Source organism: Tympanuchus pallidicinctus, unplaced genomic scaffold (genome assembly GCF_026119805.1).
Source record: "Tympanuchus pallidicinctus isolate F22 unplaced genomic scaffold, pur_lepc_1.0 scaffold2, whole genome shotgun sequence".
Lineage (NCBI taxonomy): Eukaryota > Metazoa > Chordata > Aves > Galliformes > Phasianidae > Tympanuchus > Tympanuchus pallidicinctus.
In genome coordinates this window covers 16885343-16902434 of record NW_026294721.1, presented here as the reverse complement: position 1 = coordinate 16902434, position 17092 = coordinate 16885343, and the positions used below count along the sequence as shown (strand labels likewise).

Below are 17092 nucleotides of genomic sequence, written 5' to 3'. Positions count from 1 at the left end.
GCTAGTTGGGTACAGTTACTGGGATTAGCAAGAAGACCTTACAGTGATTGCATTTTACCTTTTTTTTCTAACCACGTTAAGTATGTTAACAGGCAATGACAAAGTACTTGAATTTGACTTAAGTAGACTAGTTTTTTTTTCATTTATTTTCAACCAGAATCAAATAGGCAGAAATAAAATTTCTTTAGGCAGTCTCTGGAAGGGTTTGTTGCTGCAGTTTCAGAAATACAGCAGCAGTCAGACTGCAGCACTCCAGCAGCAGATATCTAGGACTGTTTATTTTTATGATTGATCACAATCTTTTATCAGCTCTGACACATGAAAACTATTCCATGTTTGTGATACAGTTCTTTGTAAGTCCTTTTCCTTTCTAACATTTTGACAGCAATACTTGGAGAACAATTACTGAAACTTGGAGTGAGCGTAGCTAGGAGATCTCATTCTTTCTCATAAGTAGAAGAAAATGGAAGGCACGAGAGAAACTGGAGGCTTCTGGAAGACTAGATGACTCAGTTGTCTTCCTACCCACGCAGAGAAATGTAGGCTGTGGAGGGCAGTGCTAAGTGAAAGGAAGCTGCATGGGAAACAATAGCTGTGGTATTACTGACAGTTTGTTATTGTAAGGCAGCAGTGGTGCAGAATGTTAATTGTGGTGCATCTGTTTTGGCAGAAATGGGACTTAATGTTGCAAGTTTGCATAGTCCTCATCTACTTCTTGAGATTTTATAGGCAACTTAGGAAAGATAATGGCTGTCAGTGACTGTAGCTAAACATGATGGTTTCTGCCTTCTGTGAAGAACTTATTGTCTGTGCTTATTTTCCCTTCTTCCTTTGCATGTTTTGTAGATAACCAGGGACATAAAACTTTGGCACAGACATTATCTTTTGTCTCTAGCTGGCACAGCAGCTCTTGCAGTGAAACCTCTGAGGCATTGTGTTAGTGCTGCTACTTTATGAATAGCTATTTAGCTGACACTGATCAGGAGAGAAGTGTAATATTTAAGCAGTACAGACTGGTGGCTTGCAGCATCAGAGTGTTTGGGTTAACAACACGTTGGTTCTTAACGAACAGGAGCTATCTCTGGTGAGGTGCTGTTAACTCCATTCTGTTCTGTTGTGAATGCTGTTTGCAGGTTCCTGAGGGGCAGCATTAACCTGTTCTGTGTCTGCAAAATGAACTTGAGTGATTCTTTACTCGGTGATTTCTGAATGATAGAAATAAAAATACAGCAGCCAGAGGACAAATGTATAAAAATTGTAATAAAGCACTAAAATATGAAATAAACTCTTAACTCCCTGGCATTAGTATCTGTTTGGGTCACAGAGTTTTAAGTGGGAATTTTACAGCAGGTAATGCTGCCTTGTGAGACTTTTGCAGTGCAGAATTAAAGGACTTGGCCTGTTGTGCCCTGCCAGCTCTCTGATCGGCCAGCTGCCTGGGAGAAGCTCTCAGTTGTTTTATGGATTGGTGTTTTACTTTGTTTTGTCTATGTTTGTTGTACTTTTACTGATGGAATTTGGGGTTCTGAAGCATTCTTGTTGTAAGACTTCATGCTTTTTTTTTTTTTTCTTTATCTCAAACTTCTTAGTAAATAGCTTTCGTTTTACTGGCAGACTGTTCGACCTTGCAAGTACTAATTGCTCACGGATATAATTGCATCTGATGATCACCCCTCCTGTGCAGGAGGAGGGCTGCTCTTAGCGCACAGTCGCAGCCCTGATACGTTCCCAGCCTGGTGCTGCAGTGCTGCAGGCACTGAGGCCTCGGTAAACTGCAATCCTCTTCCCATTTCCAGTTGTTCTGAACAAGGTTGAGTCTTAAAATGTTACTGCATTTGTTTCTTACTACCTTTCTCGCTGATTATCTCAGAGAGAGATTATAGAAACGTAATTTATCTAACTGCATTAAATCACGTTATCAAGACTTGAGCTTATTGAGCTTTTAGTCTTTAAAAAATTATTACATAGCTTTGAGATCATTCCAGAATTTGCTAGTTGCCTTCTGGACTATTTTTTTGGTGAAGGGGAATTAACAGGAATTGTATCTTCTATGATCCGTTCAGCCTTTCTGACTGTGCAGTAGTTTTTTGGTGGGGAGAGGGAAATGTATTCCCCAGCATTACTTTTGGGGGCACTGCTTCTCCTGAGCAAGTGAACTGCCTATCAGATAGAGTCATACAGACTCCACTGGATTGCACTAAACTGTAGCTGAAATAAGTGGGGAAGGTGATTTTGCTAACCTGTCTTGTATCAGCAGGATTTTAATTGGCATGTTGCAGCTACAGTGACTGGCATCCCATAAATACCAAAGACAAATTTTAATGTACCATCTCTACTTAAGAAGATTGATTTTTTTTTTTTTTTTAATGTAATGATGTACATTAATTCCTTGGTACAGTCAAATACAGGGAGGCTCAGGCTAGTTATCATAGTGAGCTTCTGTGTTCTCTGTGGAGCTTCTACAAGTTAGGCCCCAGGGAGGCCACACTTTTGCCTGGCTGTGCACAGTATAAGCAACTGCAAATGCTGAATGCCTTATAGAGTCTTATTTTAATACTTGATAATTCTCAAAGGTAGTTCCTATCTGCCTCAGATATTTAATACAGCTGTGTATTAATTCAAGACAGGCTATTTTCAGCGAGCACAAAGCTGATGAGTTCATTAGCTTCTTGCATTTCTTAGCCAAGTTGTTTGTTGTTGGCCCATTTCTTTGTTAGGTTTTAGCGTGAATTAACTTTTTTGAAATAATGAAAAAAAAGAGCAGTAAAATTGATGAGCAGTTGTTAATGCAAATTTTGCACTAGTGTAGCACAGTGGGATTTTAAGTGGCATAGGTAAAGTGATGCTGAGAACTGCTTGGTGTCTTTTTTTCCCTTAACTAGGAAACGTACTTTCTGCTGCAGATAATTTTATGATCCAAATATGAAATTGGCTTTATGAGAATTGTCTAGAATTAATTCCTGCCACTTCTAAAAATTATTGACCACATTTTTGTGTTTATTTGGTCTTTCAGCATTTGGATATTTGTATACTCTGCTGACTAATGTTGCAGGATGTAATGCAGCACCTCTTATGCTCGGAGAGTTTGACAGGAATTTTTTCCTGAGAACAGAATTAAGCCCTCAGCTAGAAAATTTCATCTGGTTTAAATAATACCAGCTATTTGGCTTGGAAGTGATGAAATCTAACAGCCTTACTTTCTAACCTAGAGGTACTCTGATGCTACATTCTGTGATCTCTTGCTTACGGAATGCGTTTTTGTCATCACAGCTCCTTCGAATGACGATAGCAAAGCAAAGACTTGGAGATGACGAAGTTGGAGCTCGCCACTTTGCAGCACATGAACGTGAGGATCTTGTTCAACAACTGGAGAAGGCTCGAGAACAAGTAATAACAAAACAGGCACATGGTGTTGTATTTTATAGAGCTTGCCTTACTGCAAGTAAATGGCAGTTTTCCCATGTGTTCTGAGGCTGGTACCACTATCTACTACTGCAAATAGTGGTAAAGGTGTTGGCATTTTTACTGAGGCATTTCTTACTGATTTAAGAATTGTAAAGAAAGCACTAATTTAAGCTTGTATACATGGTAAGAGTGAGTTTTTTGATCTCATCAATTCCTTCTCGAGATTATAGATGCTCTTTTTTGTCATGTGCAGCCATCAACAGCTTGTGACAATTGAGTGTTGTCAATGAAAAAGACTTTTTAGTGAAAGCAACTAAAAATGTAGTATTCAAAATAGTATATGATGGCTGATGTATGTCCTATGAATCACATTTTCTGTAGAACATGTGAGGTTGTTTCCTTTTCCTCTCGTATCTTAGCCATTCCTTCCTCCCTTTTGATAAAATATTTCATCAGGTTTCTTCTTTCTACATCAAGTTTGTATCAATATCACATACTAGGCATTATTCAGCCCATCAGGCGCTTTCCCTAAAAGTGATACATAGCTTTCTGAGCAGTTCTGAATTTTTGTTTTCCATTGATCCTGTGCTCATTCATACCAATGGCAGTTCTACCCTCAATCAGCCATTCTGTGGTCCGGGAAAAGGTGCAAATTTCTTGTTATTCTTCAGTCTACACATCAAGTGCATTACTGCCTTAGTTTACCAGGAGGACTTTTGCCTGCTCTTACTCTTCTTCCAGTATGATTCCTCCGTGATCTCTGTCCCCAGGTTCTATGTCTATTCAGCATGTAGCCTCATTATCTGTTTTTCTGTTGTCTTTTTCTAGTTCATCAGAGTTTTTTGATCTGCCCATGGAGTTCTCAAATCATTGCAGACTTTATTCAACATTTTTTTGTTTCCTCTCCTTAGAAATTTGAAGCTCTGTGTCCCTGAATGTTCTTTTAATTTCTTTTATCCTTTTGCTTAATAGCAGGGCTCACCCTGTCAATTCCATGTTGGCTTATTTTTTTTTACTTCTTTCAGTTCCTTTTACTCTATGGAGCTTTATTGCTGAAAATCCTATAAGTAGTACAAATTCCCACTTACAGACTTTCTTCTATCTAATCTTCCAAATTTGCCTAGTTATAATTTGTTTCATTTCATTCTCAGAGACCTAGATGTTATATTCTAAAACTAGCTTAGTATGTTTGTAGCAAGTTTATAGTATGAATTAAGATTTCTTTTGCTGTTATGTGTTAGTCATTTTGCAAAACAAGTCTAACTGCTAAGGTTATTTAAATTCAAATGAATATAATAATAACAAAATAGAGTAAAAGTACTGGAGTTATGAGCTTTGGAAAGACTACAAAAATCCATCTGATCAGAGATGTAGTGCTTGATTGTAGGTGCTTTCAGTTTGGTCACTGTGCACTCTTTTTTCTAGACTTCAAAACATTGATATGACTCTCCTTTCTTTTCAGATTGAGGCTCTGAGACATGATCTTCAATCTGCACTAGATGAGTTACAGGATGTTAAAGAAGAACGCTCTTTTTATCAGGATAAGTCTGATAGATTGAACCAAGAACTCAATCATGTTTTAGGAGGACACGAAAACCGTATCATTGACATAGATGCTCTCTGTATGGAGAACAGGTGAGTACATGGCACACCTCACTGTTTCCTTAGAACTAGTAGCATATTGCTTCAACAGGAACACCAGGAAGTAAGTCACAACAAAATCTCACAACTGAGAGATTTGGTCATTTGATTTGACTATTTTGTTTCTACTGTAACTAACCATCAAAGAATATTGGGAAAGTTATGCTGCAGAAAATTAGTAATGCTGTTTTATTTGGCTACAAAGATGTAAGCGATATTCCCTAATATGTCTTGTCTTGGGCAAGAAAGAGAAGTGCAGACCTTTTATTCCTGTTGCTGTATGGCACTAAGAGAGTATTAAAAATCAGTGTCTTAAGGAACTCATAGTGAGGTGAAGTGGGCTAATCCTGAATTGTAAATAGGGATTTCAAGTACACTGAGTTATCATTTTTGGACATACTTTTCACCGTAAGGAGTGACTGTCAACAAGGTGTGATTTTCCAACAACACTGTACTTGTGAAGTCACCCGTGTAGATATTCTTGCCACTTCCATGGGGAAGAAAAAAAAGTTTTATGGTTTCCACAAAGGTCAACAGAAGAAGCACTGGGAAGTCATGGCAGGTACCTCCCTTAATGACAACAATTACCTTAAAGCGAACCATGGCTTGTAAGGTACTTCCCTTTTACTTGTACTTCAGGTAGGAAAGAGTAAAACCAGATGCTTCCTCCCAGCATTTTTGTTTTGTTTTATGTAGTCTATTAGTTCTCTATCAGTTTAAGCCTCCTCCTTCTCTGGGTGTTGATCCCTTTTTTTTTCACTGAAATAGTTAAATTGTTACAGACCCTAATGCAAGGGTGGTTTAACTGTGAGAGGATATTACCTAAACTTTTCATGCATTAAAAAGTATTTCTTCTTGTGTGGAAACTGCTGTCTAACCAAAGTGCCTAAAGGTTGCGAGGAAGAACTAAAACTATTGTTTTAGTTTACGTACATCATCTTTTAGCTGTAAAATTTTATATTCTGTGATTACTAACGGGAAGTACCATGAATTGAGTGATAGTGCAATGCAAAAGCTCTGCATAGTTGAGTCTTGTTCTGGCATACATATGAATGTTAGGTGTTCATCTTACCGACTTTCAAGTTCAGAGAAGATGAGTAAACGTTTTCTGACTATTTCGTCTAGACATAAATATATCATTCCAGCTTCCCTTCCCAAAATCCTGAAGAACTATATAAAATGGTTGTGCAGGATGCCTGACAAATATAAGAGAAGGGCAGCCTAGTTTTCTGATGCAATTTGTTTTCTTGCCAAAATTGTTATGGGGTCAAAAGCAGTAAGATCTTGTTATTTTATCCCTCAGAAAGCTGTAAAGGGAAAAGCATTCTCAATAGCTAAAGGAGGAGTCATTCCAAGTAGTAAAGAGGAATATTTGAGGCAATAGTGAAGGTAATGTTATATGAAAGATCTCTTTTTTTTTTTTTCTTTTTTTTCTTTTTTTCCAGGTACCTCCAAGAGAGATTAAAACAAATTCAAGAGGAAGTGAACCTTCTTAAATCTAATATTACTAAATATAAGGTAAAATCCTCTCAATGTATCTATCATCTAATCTGCGCTTTGGTGTTTGTGAAGATTGTTGTTCATTCTCAAGTTTGTATGTATTTAAATAAAATTATGCCTGCAAAGAAAAATCCCCCATGAACATTCTGACAATATTAGCATGTATGTATTGTGCATGCTCAGTAATCTTCCTTTTATAGGCTTTTTCAGCCAGTCTAGTACAAAAGTGGTACCCATTAGGGGTACATGGAAAAGAGAATGAAGTGACCTTTTTAAGTTCTGTGGCACCTCTTGGGGAGGGTGTATGGGAACTGTTGAGTCACAGCCTTGAACCACTGATCAGCTGAGACAAGGACTGAGCCATGGGAGCATAGGCAAAGACAATTCAGCTGTGTGACTGGAAGGAGTGGAGCCTGGCTGCACCTCTCCTAGACCCCATTTAAGGGCTGACTGCCACTGGGGAAGGATCTCTTTGTGGAGATCCCTTCCTTTGAAGTTTTCTACTGCAAGCCTAGGATGTGGGTGAGCATTTCATTTTTGATTGTCTCTTTTCATCACGATAATCTTTCTAACTGTAACCCTGTAAAATACTGTCCTAATCATGCCACTCTTCTCACTGTACATTTGTTAGTCGTGCAGGAGAATGATGAGCCTTCCAGCCTGAAGGTGAAAAGTATCAGGTCATGCAGTGTATGGGGAATGAGTGTGTCTGTGCTCCCATCACAAGCAGGTCTTGTCTTCCTGTTCCCTAACAGCATCGCTGCTTCTTCACATACCCTAATGAGTGCTATGTCTTCATTATTACTTTGTTCCTGGGTTATAAGGTATATATTGTTTTGTATTAACCCTTCAGGACTGAACTCCAGGAGCAAAAATATTCTTGCTCTTTCCTGCATTCAAGCATTATATCATTTTCTGATGTGATTTTGGTGCACAGGAGGAGAGATCTACTTGTCATGGGACAGGATTGGGTATCTAGGACTGTCAGTAGGGCTGCTTAACCATGTGGGTTAATGTGAACCCACATGTTAACCATGTATTTCAATGTGAAACAGCATGCTTTTTGTGCATGAGTAAAATTCCTGAGAGTACTGTCAAGTTTGTGTCAGTATCTGTTCATGCTTATGACAGGGGTATCTCAGAGTGGAAGCATCTGGTATTATGTCACAGGACCAACTGGACTCTCGTTTCTGTATCATGCTACTGTTAAGTCCTGAAAGCCAGTACATCCTCTTATAAGGCATCTAGAAGCTCTGGTAACGGGGTTTTGAGGTTTCTCCTTTGAAGCCTATCCAAAGAAATGCTGGGGAAAGACTGATTTTGTTCCCAACTGATACTCTCTACAGAATATTACAGTATCTTCACTCTTGAATTAAAAAATGTGCTAGTCTGAAAAATGCACAAGGATAGGGGAGGGGTGGGGAGACTGAAGCACTGTGATTTCAATGTGATGGAGTGAGTCCTTTAACACTGCAGTTTTTCTGTAATACTCTGGGAAGATCACACGCCTGTAGGATACTGTTAGTGTAGCTTCAGGCCCTGTGAAGTTCTGAGACCCAAATCCAAAGTTGCACATTTTTACTCCTAATAGAAGGAACAGAGTAGAACTTTTGACCTGCTGTTTTACTGAATAAGACATTTGTTGTTTCCTTAGAATGCATTGGAGAGAAGAAAAAATTCGAAGACTCATAGTAGATCCAGTAGCAGTGCTCTGACTGGAGTCCTGTCTGCAAAACAAGGTATTAATAAACACAGCGTGGTGTTGCATATCTCATTGAATTCATCCCTTCTTTTTTCTCAATTTCAGTAACACTTTCCTTACCAACCAAATAAAAATATTTATTTTGTATTTATCATAAGGTGCTAATTTTTCATAATTTTCTCATTTGACTTGATTAAAAAAAAATGTCTTTTGAGTATTACTTTCCCTTTTGTTTTTCTTCTGCCATTTATTCACCCCCACCCAGTCAATTGGATCAAATGCATTTTTGTCTTATCTCTAAGCCTGTTTGCAACTTTAACCTTGACTTTTCTTTGACCTCACTTTTCTATTCAGTCTCTTTCCTCTGCTAACAATGGCAATCCCAATTCATAGTCCAATGAAAAATCTATTGATGGATAGAGGGGGGGCCCTAAAGGCCCTTAGGTTTTTTACTCCTATTTTGGGGAGGTTTTACATTCAGGTACTTTGCAAGAAGTTTTCTTTTCCCATGTTTCTTTGTGGGAAGCAAAAGGGTGAAACAAACAAACAAAAACAGCGAGCTAAATGCTAGAGAAAATTCTCAGTGCCAAACAGTATACCTTGTTAATATGTTCATACACACACAGGTAAGATAAGTATTTTTTGTCATGACAGTTAAAACTCATTTTTCCTTTTTTTGCTTTTTATGCTTCTGATCTTCTCCATGTTGACCTGTACAAATATAAACAGAGCCACATTCTAGTTATAGAAGTTGATGACACTGGTGAACTTTGTAATGTGTTTGAGAGGTAAACAGGCTCTGTACTGCAGAGGAAATTCTTGGATGGCTGTTTTCACATGAAATGGAAATAACCTAAAGTATGTAGCCACTGAGCATCCTCTTCTCCAGAATGAACAATCCCAACTCCCTCGGCTGCTCCTCATAAGGCCTGTGCTCCAGACCCAAAATGTTGCTGCCTGTTCTTACTCTGGCAGTTGGTGTGGATTCTGAACAGTCAGTTCAGAACGCCACCATCTTTATGCCAGCTCTGTATTATGTTTCTGGTCTTTTGGGTTTGTTATTTAAAGGAAATTATATATATGTTCATTTAAGTAATGACAATAATCCTTTAATGCTGAGTAAATGTTTGTGTAATGTCTCTGTGCTTGAGAGCCAAAACTCTTTTGTGTTATTAATGTTACAGTCCAAGAGTTACTGTCTGAGGATCATGGATGTAGCCTACCAGCCACACCACAGTCCATTTCAGATCTCAAATCACTGGCCACTGCGTTGTTGGAAACAATCCATGAAAAAAACATGGTCATACAACACCAAAGGCAAACCAACAAGTAAGTAGCATTACTCTTAAGTAAAACAGAGCTTACCAAGCTATGGAAAAGTCATAGTTTTGGGAGTAGTTTCAGGGAAATGGGAAGGAATTTTCACAGAAAATTTGTTGTCATTGCAAACAGGTGGGTGGGTACTGTGCATTTTAGAGCCAAAAATAAACTATGTGTTTGGAGAAAATAATACAGTTTAAAGAGACCTGACTGCCACTGCTAGGCAAGGACTGATTTACAGCCCAGTTTAAAGACAAACCATAGTAAATCATTTGACTTCTTGTAATGAATTGGCATTTCTTGCTAGTCATCTGTAGAGAAGGCTAAAGAAAAGCAGCCAGGAGGATGGACACCCTTGAAATGGAGAAGATATGATAGATCAACTGTTAAACATTGGTGGAAATAGCAAATGTTACACCTAGGAGACAGAATGAAAAGTTTCAGTGTGGCATTTGTTACAGGCCAGTAGCCTATGTGTCCTGGATGATAGCTGTTGCTCCTGCAGTTACTTGCTGGAAGTTTTAGGAGATAAACAATATAAACAGTTATATTGCTACCATATGATTTCTTAAAATCTGAACTGAAGTTTCAAGGAGAATTTGTTTACTTTTAGCTGTTCTACTCATTGGTAGAATTTATTGTATCTTGTATAACATCTATCATGGCAGAATATAATCATTTTTGACACATTTTCTGACATCCTGATGTTATTGTCCTTAAGTAGTGTATGAAAATCAGAGCTAGGAAGTGTGCCTCAATTCTATGCTCAGGTTTTGTGGGTTTTTTTTGTGGGTTTTTTTTTTTTTTTTTTTTTTGTTTTTTTAAGGGGGCTTTTTGCAACACTGAGTCACTACTGGTAATCAGAGATTATTCAGACTTCTCAAAAGCACATCAGGACCAGATGTCAGAAACAGGCAGCTATCTCTTGTGAAAGGAAGGAGTAGCTCTGAAATGAACGGTATTCTGCTAGAATAGATGATTCATTTTGAAAATTTGTAACTATGATACTAGGCAGACTTCACTGCATAGTTCTTAGGGACGTGGCAGCAGAAGTGGAGGAGCAGTTTATAGCCACTCTCGAATACTCTTGAGAAAGCAAATGCCTAATCAGCTGAAGGGAGACTAAAGCAGTGAGAATGTAGCCCAGCTCCAACTGATGGCTGCTCAGTCAATTCATGCTTTTAAGGCTGTTGTGAAATGCAAGGTGAGCTCCTACACTGAACAGCATAAATGAGGAGTCTGCTTGCTCCCTCCTCGCTGCTAATGGAACACCAGAAAAAACAGTAAGAGAATAACTTCTGTTATTCTAGTCTTTGCCTTTTACTTTCTGATGCTGCATCATTTCCTGGTGCTGTAATTTGCATACTCCTGACTATAGCCATAGCAAGCTTCCTTTTTAATTTTACATCTCTTGCAGTCCTCTATGACTCTCAAATGTACTGGTGGGATGATTGCTTCACTTTCTGATAATATTATCTCTAATTTTGACTACTGTGCATAGTTTTTTTGAGACAAGTCTTCACCAAGAGATACAATTATTTTATCTGTGTGCCCAGCTGGTATAGCCTTTGGAGTAGAGATTGGATGTGTGCACGAAAACACATTTGGAGTTGGATTTTGTGACCAACAGAAGATAAAATCTTAGGGAGTGGTGGTAGTCCATCTCTTTCCCAAGGAATGAGCATGCTTAGAACTTTAGTGTGCTTTGGATGCCTTGAGAAAAAACAGAGTGGAAAGCCAGAAAATACTGAGCAAGTTGAGTGAAAGGCCCAGGAACATCTTGTACAGTGTGCTTGTTCTTTTTTTTTCTTTTTTTTTTTTTCCACCTTTGGCTTTTAGTTTCATTAAGGAAGCTTTTAAGTAACTGGGAGGAACGGGAACAACTTCACATAGAAGCACCTGAGTCACAAAAGGGTTAAAGTGAAAGAGGGCAATGCAAGTAGGACATCAGGAAAAAAACATCCTTTGCTTCAGGTGCATTAGCTTGTTGCTGAGGACACTTAATTGCTATTTTAAAAGTTAGGAGTGAAGTCTGATGTCTTCTGAAATTTAATAGAAAACTGCTCAATTAGTTGGTGCACAAGTGAATAGGCAAGTTCACAACCTTGGCACTAGCAGCAGATCCGTTCTTTTGTAGGAAGTTGAGAAGGAAGTGGAACTAGAGAGAAATGTAATGACAAAAGTGTTTTCATAAATCAGAATGTTGAAGTATTTCCTTCAGTGCTTTAACTGTGTTTGTCAAGCTTTTATTGTACAGTGTTCTGAGAACACAGTTAACTGTGCAGATTATTGCGTGAAGAAGATGAAATTGGTTAAAGAACATGAGATTTTGGAGTGGTTGTTTTATTCAGAAAAAAAGTTATATGTTTGGTTTATGATAGGTATTCCATCTGTTAGTGATTCTGTTACCAGTAAAAGGGATTCTTCAAGACTGTTATTTCCCTCCCACGAGTTAGCTTACTCCAAAGTCATAACCTGTTTTCTTGCTTGACTATTGAAACAAGGCTATTTAACTACACAATAACAGTGCACTAAATTAGTGTTTTGATTAATGAAAATAATAACAAGACAGTAGGTTTTTTTTCTAGGTGGACTGTAACTTGAATGTGCTGTTGAAGTTAACTTTCCTTGGTTTAAAACCAATATCTGTTTTTCACTTGCTCTTGAAACAGACGCGCTTTGATTATTACTGTTTTTCTAAATATCTGGTATGGTAAAAGGAAATGTGGGACTGAGTGCCTACAAAAGAGAGGGCTAAGTCCAGCCTGTAATTTTTTTAGCTTCTTTTCTACAAGAAAAAGGCCTACAAGAAGAAAGGTGGGGATGGAGTCTTTATCATGGAGTGTTAGTAATAGGACAAAGGGTGACGAGGGCACATTAAGGTTAGATGTAATGAAGAAATTCTTCACTGTGAGAGTGATGAAACGCTGGCACAGGCCACCCAGAGATGTTCCTGGAGGCATTCAAGGTGAGGTTGGATAAGGCCCTGGTAGCCTGATTTAATGCATGGCAATCCTTCCCATGGCAGGGGGATCGAAACTAGATGCTCTTTAGGGTCCTTTCCAACCCAAACTGTATTACGATTCCATGATTAAAGAGATATAGAAGTTATTTAGAGAGAAGATGGGTTGGTTTCCCTGTGTGATTGGTGCTATTGCTGCTAAGTTTAAGTAACATCCTTTGTTTTTCCTTACAAGCACATCAGCTTAATTTGAAAAAAGACATTTTAAATGAATTCTGTATGCAGTAATGTATTGCAAGACTAAATAGTTAAGTAAATGTGAAAATAAACACTCCTAACCCTTCTGAGAAGTGGATAAAAATCTTTTTGGCTTCCAGCAATAAACAGTTTATTACGTTTGTTTTTGTTTTTTTTTTTTTGGTGCAATTTATTCATGAAATTGCCAGCATTCATGCAAGCCAGATGAGCTTCATAGCTGTTCTCCTGCTTAGACTGTTACACTTATTCTATTATTTCTAAAGACCTAAAAAGCTTGCCTCAACCTGTGAGTAGATATTTCCAGGTGATGTGTAAAACTAGATAAGCTACTGTGACAGACCCTACTTATGGGTGTTTGGAAGATTGTGTCCATACGAGGGTATACACCTTCTATAAGTAAGTCTAAGTTAAAGATAAGTTTGAGTGGATCTCAGGTACTGTAAATCAGAAAGCTCCCTTGAGATTATGCCCGTGTGTTTGGGGAAGAGTTGGAATTGCCAGAAGGGATCTTCTGTGTTCAGGTGGGAGCCTTGCTGTTGTCACCAGAACAACATATTTCTCCAAAGCCTTATCCTGGAGGGAGGTTTGGACAAACTCCCTTGTTGCATTAAGCATGTAACCAGAGAACAGTGGAAATAGCTATTGACATCTTTGTCAATGACACAATCCTTCTGTTTTCTTTAAAGGGTCTGGTCTGTTGTTGCTAGAGAGGGGAAAATAGATTTGGGATTGGATGCTAGCAATTCGCACATCCCGTTCAAAAATATCTGCTGTTCCAGGCCAGCACAACTTAGACTTTCCACAGCATCTACTGAGGTGGGAAATTATTTGGAGGGACACAGGGGAAAGGAGAAACTGAGGGCAAACTGTGTTGTTTTCAGGATTTTCAGTATATGCTTTCATTAGCACACACAGCTTTATGTAGGATTAATTACTCTCATACTTCTCTTCCAGTGATGTGGTTTGGAGCAAACTAGAATCATGTTCTATATATGTGCTCTGTACCTGACTGAATGGACTGTGGTTAAGGATTGTCCTCTCTTTCTGCTGAGCAGCATTCAGAGCTGCAGAATGATCCTTTTACATGAGAAACTGCAACAAAGATTAAAAAAAAAAATAAAAAAAAAAATGCTCAGGATCTCTTCTGAGGCTTCAGTAGGAATTACCAGGAATTACCAGGATAGAATCTTTAGAATTACCATAGTACAGCAGATAAATGAATTATAAAGTTTAAGAGAAGCAAGAGAATTGCTGCTCTCTAAATAACAAGAGTAGGAGTAGCTGAACTTAATGTAAAAGGTCTGGTTAGTTTTGATCTGTCATACAGCTAGTTGATGTCTTTTTCTCCCTTTTCTGTCCTGGGCCTACTGGGGAGACACTTACTGAAATAACCAGTTGGGTTTTTTTCCTGGCAAAAGTGCAGAATCGCGATACATTTGTAGTGACAACCATTAGCCGCATCGGCTTTGTTTTGTTGGCTCCCTCACAAAGCTAACGTACTGGAAAGAGTATTTCACAATTTGTCTGTCTTCCCTATCCTTAAGCCAGGGGGGTTCCATATCCTTCAGCTGACCTTCAGTGGGCCCTCAGGCCAGCACAATGCACAGGACTATGAAACAAAGTTAATAGGACTGAGTCCCTTGTACCAGAAGGAAGCGTTCTGAAAGTGAAATCTCGTCTTGAGCAGTTATTGGAAAAGGCAGTAATAGATCTATCATAGCCTTGCTGGCCTGTGTGGTTGCTGACTTTCACTGGAGAAATAACTGCTGCCACATGTCTTTTCTCCTCTGCCTGTAAACGTGATGGGCTGTTTGCTTTCTAATTGTTCTATATCCCTATACCGCCCCGTGCTTGCTTTGATGTTCATTCTAAGCTTTCTCTTTTACAGTCTCCCTCTCAAACTGTTATTTTTGTAGTCTTTAAAATACTTAGAAGCTTTTATTATATCATTGCAGAGCCCTCACATTGGAGATTTCAAAAATACATAGTCCTTGTTAATCGATTTCTCTAGTCCATTTAATATTTGCTGGTTTTGCTTTCCTTCATGACCCAGATTCTGTCATTCTGTCAGTAATGACATTCCCAGTATGCTCAAATGTTTGCAGCATAAAGCCCTAGGTGGAGAACATGCAGTGCAGTATTACACAGCTCTGGTGAGCTTGGGAGGATATTGTTGCCTTGCTGTGTTGCAGTATACTGCTTCTCAGCATTCAGTTCAAATTTAACTGACTTATCCTGTTGCTGTAATTTGATGAGTAAAGCTTGCTGTCCATTATCTCTGCTGTCATGTTTAGAATTGCTGTCTCGTCTAGCTTTTTCACTCTGCTGAGTATTGTTTGGGATTTATTTAGAGACTTTTGACTCTAGGAGACTTGCTGTGCCTGTGAGAGAAACATTTTCAAAAATTCATTAGAAAAAAAAGAGCTTTGCAAGATACGAATCTCTCATTTGATCTTGGGAGGGAATTAAGTCTAAACGTTAAATCCAGCAGGAGAGCTAACTGCAAATAGTATTTATTTAGGAATCAGATGTAAAAGAAGAGATGACCCAAGAAACACAGTGAAAACTGAGTGGCTGAGTGGTAAAAGCACTAAAGAGCTTGAAGCTTTTTAGTAAATAGGGCAACAGTTCGGCACCTAAAAAGGCTGTTCTTTGCTGTATTAAGCAATCTCACTGACAGACAAACCCTTGTAAATAAGAGTAGGCAAAGCTGTGCTTGGGATTGCTGAATCAATCCAGATGTTGTCTTGAGTTTTGCACATTTGGATTGCATAGCTGTTATCTTCTGATTTTAGCTGCTGAGAAAGTGAAAGTAGCCAGGAAGAAATAGTTGCAAGCGAGAAAATAGAAATACTGGGAGTTGCTATTCTTAGTCATTAGCGTTATGCAAAGATTGAATGTCCAATTCATCCAAGATTATTTTTTTAATCTTTCTTGTTCTTCTTTGTTTGATTTAATTTTTAATCATGATATAAATTAGACAACTGTATTTTGCTCTCTCTGAACTCTGGGGGAGGCTGTCCAATGCCATTAGTAAAAATCAGTAAAATTGTTAACGGGTTTACTGCACTAATTAAGTAACAAGTACAAAATTCAATTGCAGTCACACAAACAATTAGGCTCTGCTTACCTTAACATAACAGGGAATTTTATTTCAACTGAATGTCCCTGACTTCTTGTTTTCTTTTTTTTCTTTTTTTCAAAGAATTCTAGGTAATCGAGTGGCGGAACTAGAAAAGAAATTAAGAACCTTGGAAATTGCTGGCTTGTGGAGTCTTCCAGGTCAGTAAAAATTCAGGAGATCAGCTTGTGTTATTTAATTTTCAAGGGCATATTTGCATTTAAGAAAAGCTTGGTTATAGTATTTTAATGACAGCTATTTTGTGAATGTGCTGTTCAGCACACTTGCAAAATTTGAGGCCTTTAATAAATGTTAAGTTGAAGCCAAAACTCTCAAGGCTCTTTAAGCCTTCTTTCAAATATGGATACTACAAATAAATTAAATACTGGAAATAACAAAATTTTTTCCATAGCTTGCAGGTTAAAAAAAAAATTGGAACTGTTTTATTTAAACCATTGTATAAGATGATACACATAGGATATTAACCATGACGTTTTTCAACAGATTTATATATTGACTTTGTACGTCTTATTACTTCCACAAATTTTATTGCTGTGTTTTGTAATATTTTTCTGTAGAGTGTTAATCTCAGAGAAACTGGAAATGTAAATGATCTGAAATTTTGTAGTCTGTCTCTCCAGAACAGGATTATTCCCTGTAGCATCTTAAGTATTGTACTTGGTTTTGAATTACACAAGTAATGGGAGATTAATCTGCTTCCTAATAGACCTTTCTCTTAGGAAAATGAGCAATATTTAATTTACATTTACTTCTTGCTTCTCTTCTCCCCATTACACTTAATTGTATCTTTCTTAACCACTGTAAATTATATTGTTCCATTGTTGGTGTTTGCACCATTAGGCATTGTTGTTTACAGCTTCCTATCTTGGGGTGGGAACTAGCATGGGTTAGACTTAAACTTATTTATGTACTTAAACATTCCATAAACTTATGTACCTAAACATTCCATCTAGAAGGAAACATTTGACAAAGCTGAAGAGATGTGGTGAAAAACTAGTGTGATTCAGCTTTCTGGCCTAATATAGTAGGCATTCTGAATCACTTTTCTGGAACTGCTCTCTCTCTCGTTGGTGCTTTCCAGAACCGGAGGTCCCAAATTTCTTCCCCTGCCTTACTCCTCAGGTAGTTACCTGTGATGCATGGAGCGCTGAATGCCTTTGTC

At 38.1% G+C, this 17092-nt stretch overlaps 1 protein-coding gene across 6 annotated transcripts in view; it reads left to right on the top strand.

Moving 5' to 3' along the window:
• Positions 1–17092, top strand: part of CCDC149 (coiled-coil domain containing 149) — a 52142-nt gene that overhangs the window by 22815 nt on the left and 12235 nt on the right. For all 6 annotated transcript variants that reach the window (XM_052682430.1, XM_052682428.1, XM_052682426.1 and 3 more), the window contains exons 5-10: positions 3271–3387; positions 4868–5040; positions 6492–6564; positions 8201–8285; positions 9433–9577; positions 15994–16070. In XM_052682430.1, coding sequence (XP_052538390.1) covers positions 3271–3387; positions 4868–5040; positions 6492–6564; positions 8201–8285; positions 9433–9577; positions 15994–16070 — 670 coding nt within the window. The remainder of the gene's footprint in view (positions 1–3270; positions 3388–4867; positions 5041–6491; positions 6565–8200; positions 8286–9432; positions 9578–15993; positions 16071–17092) is intronic.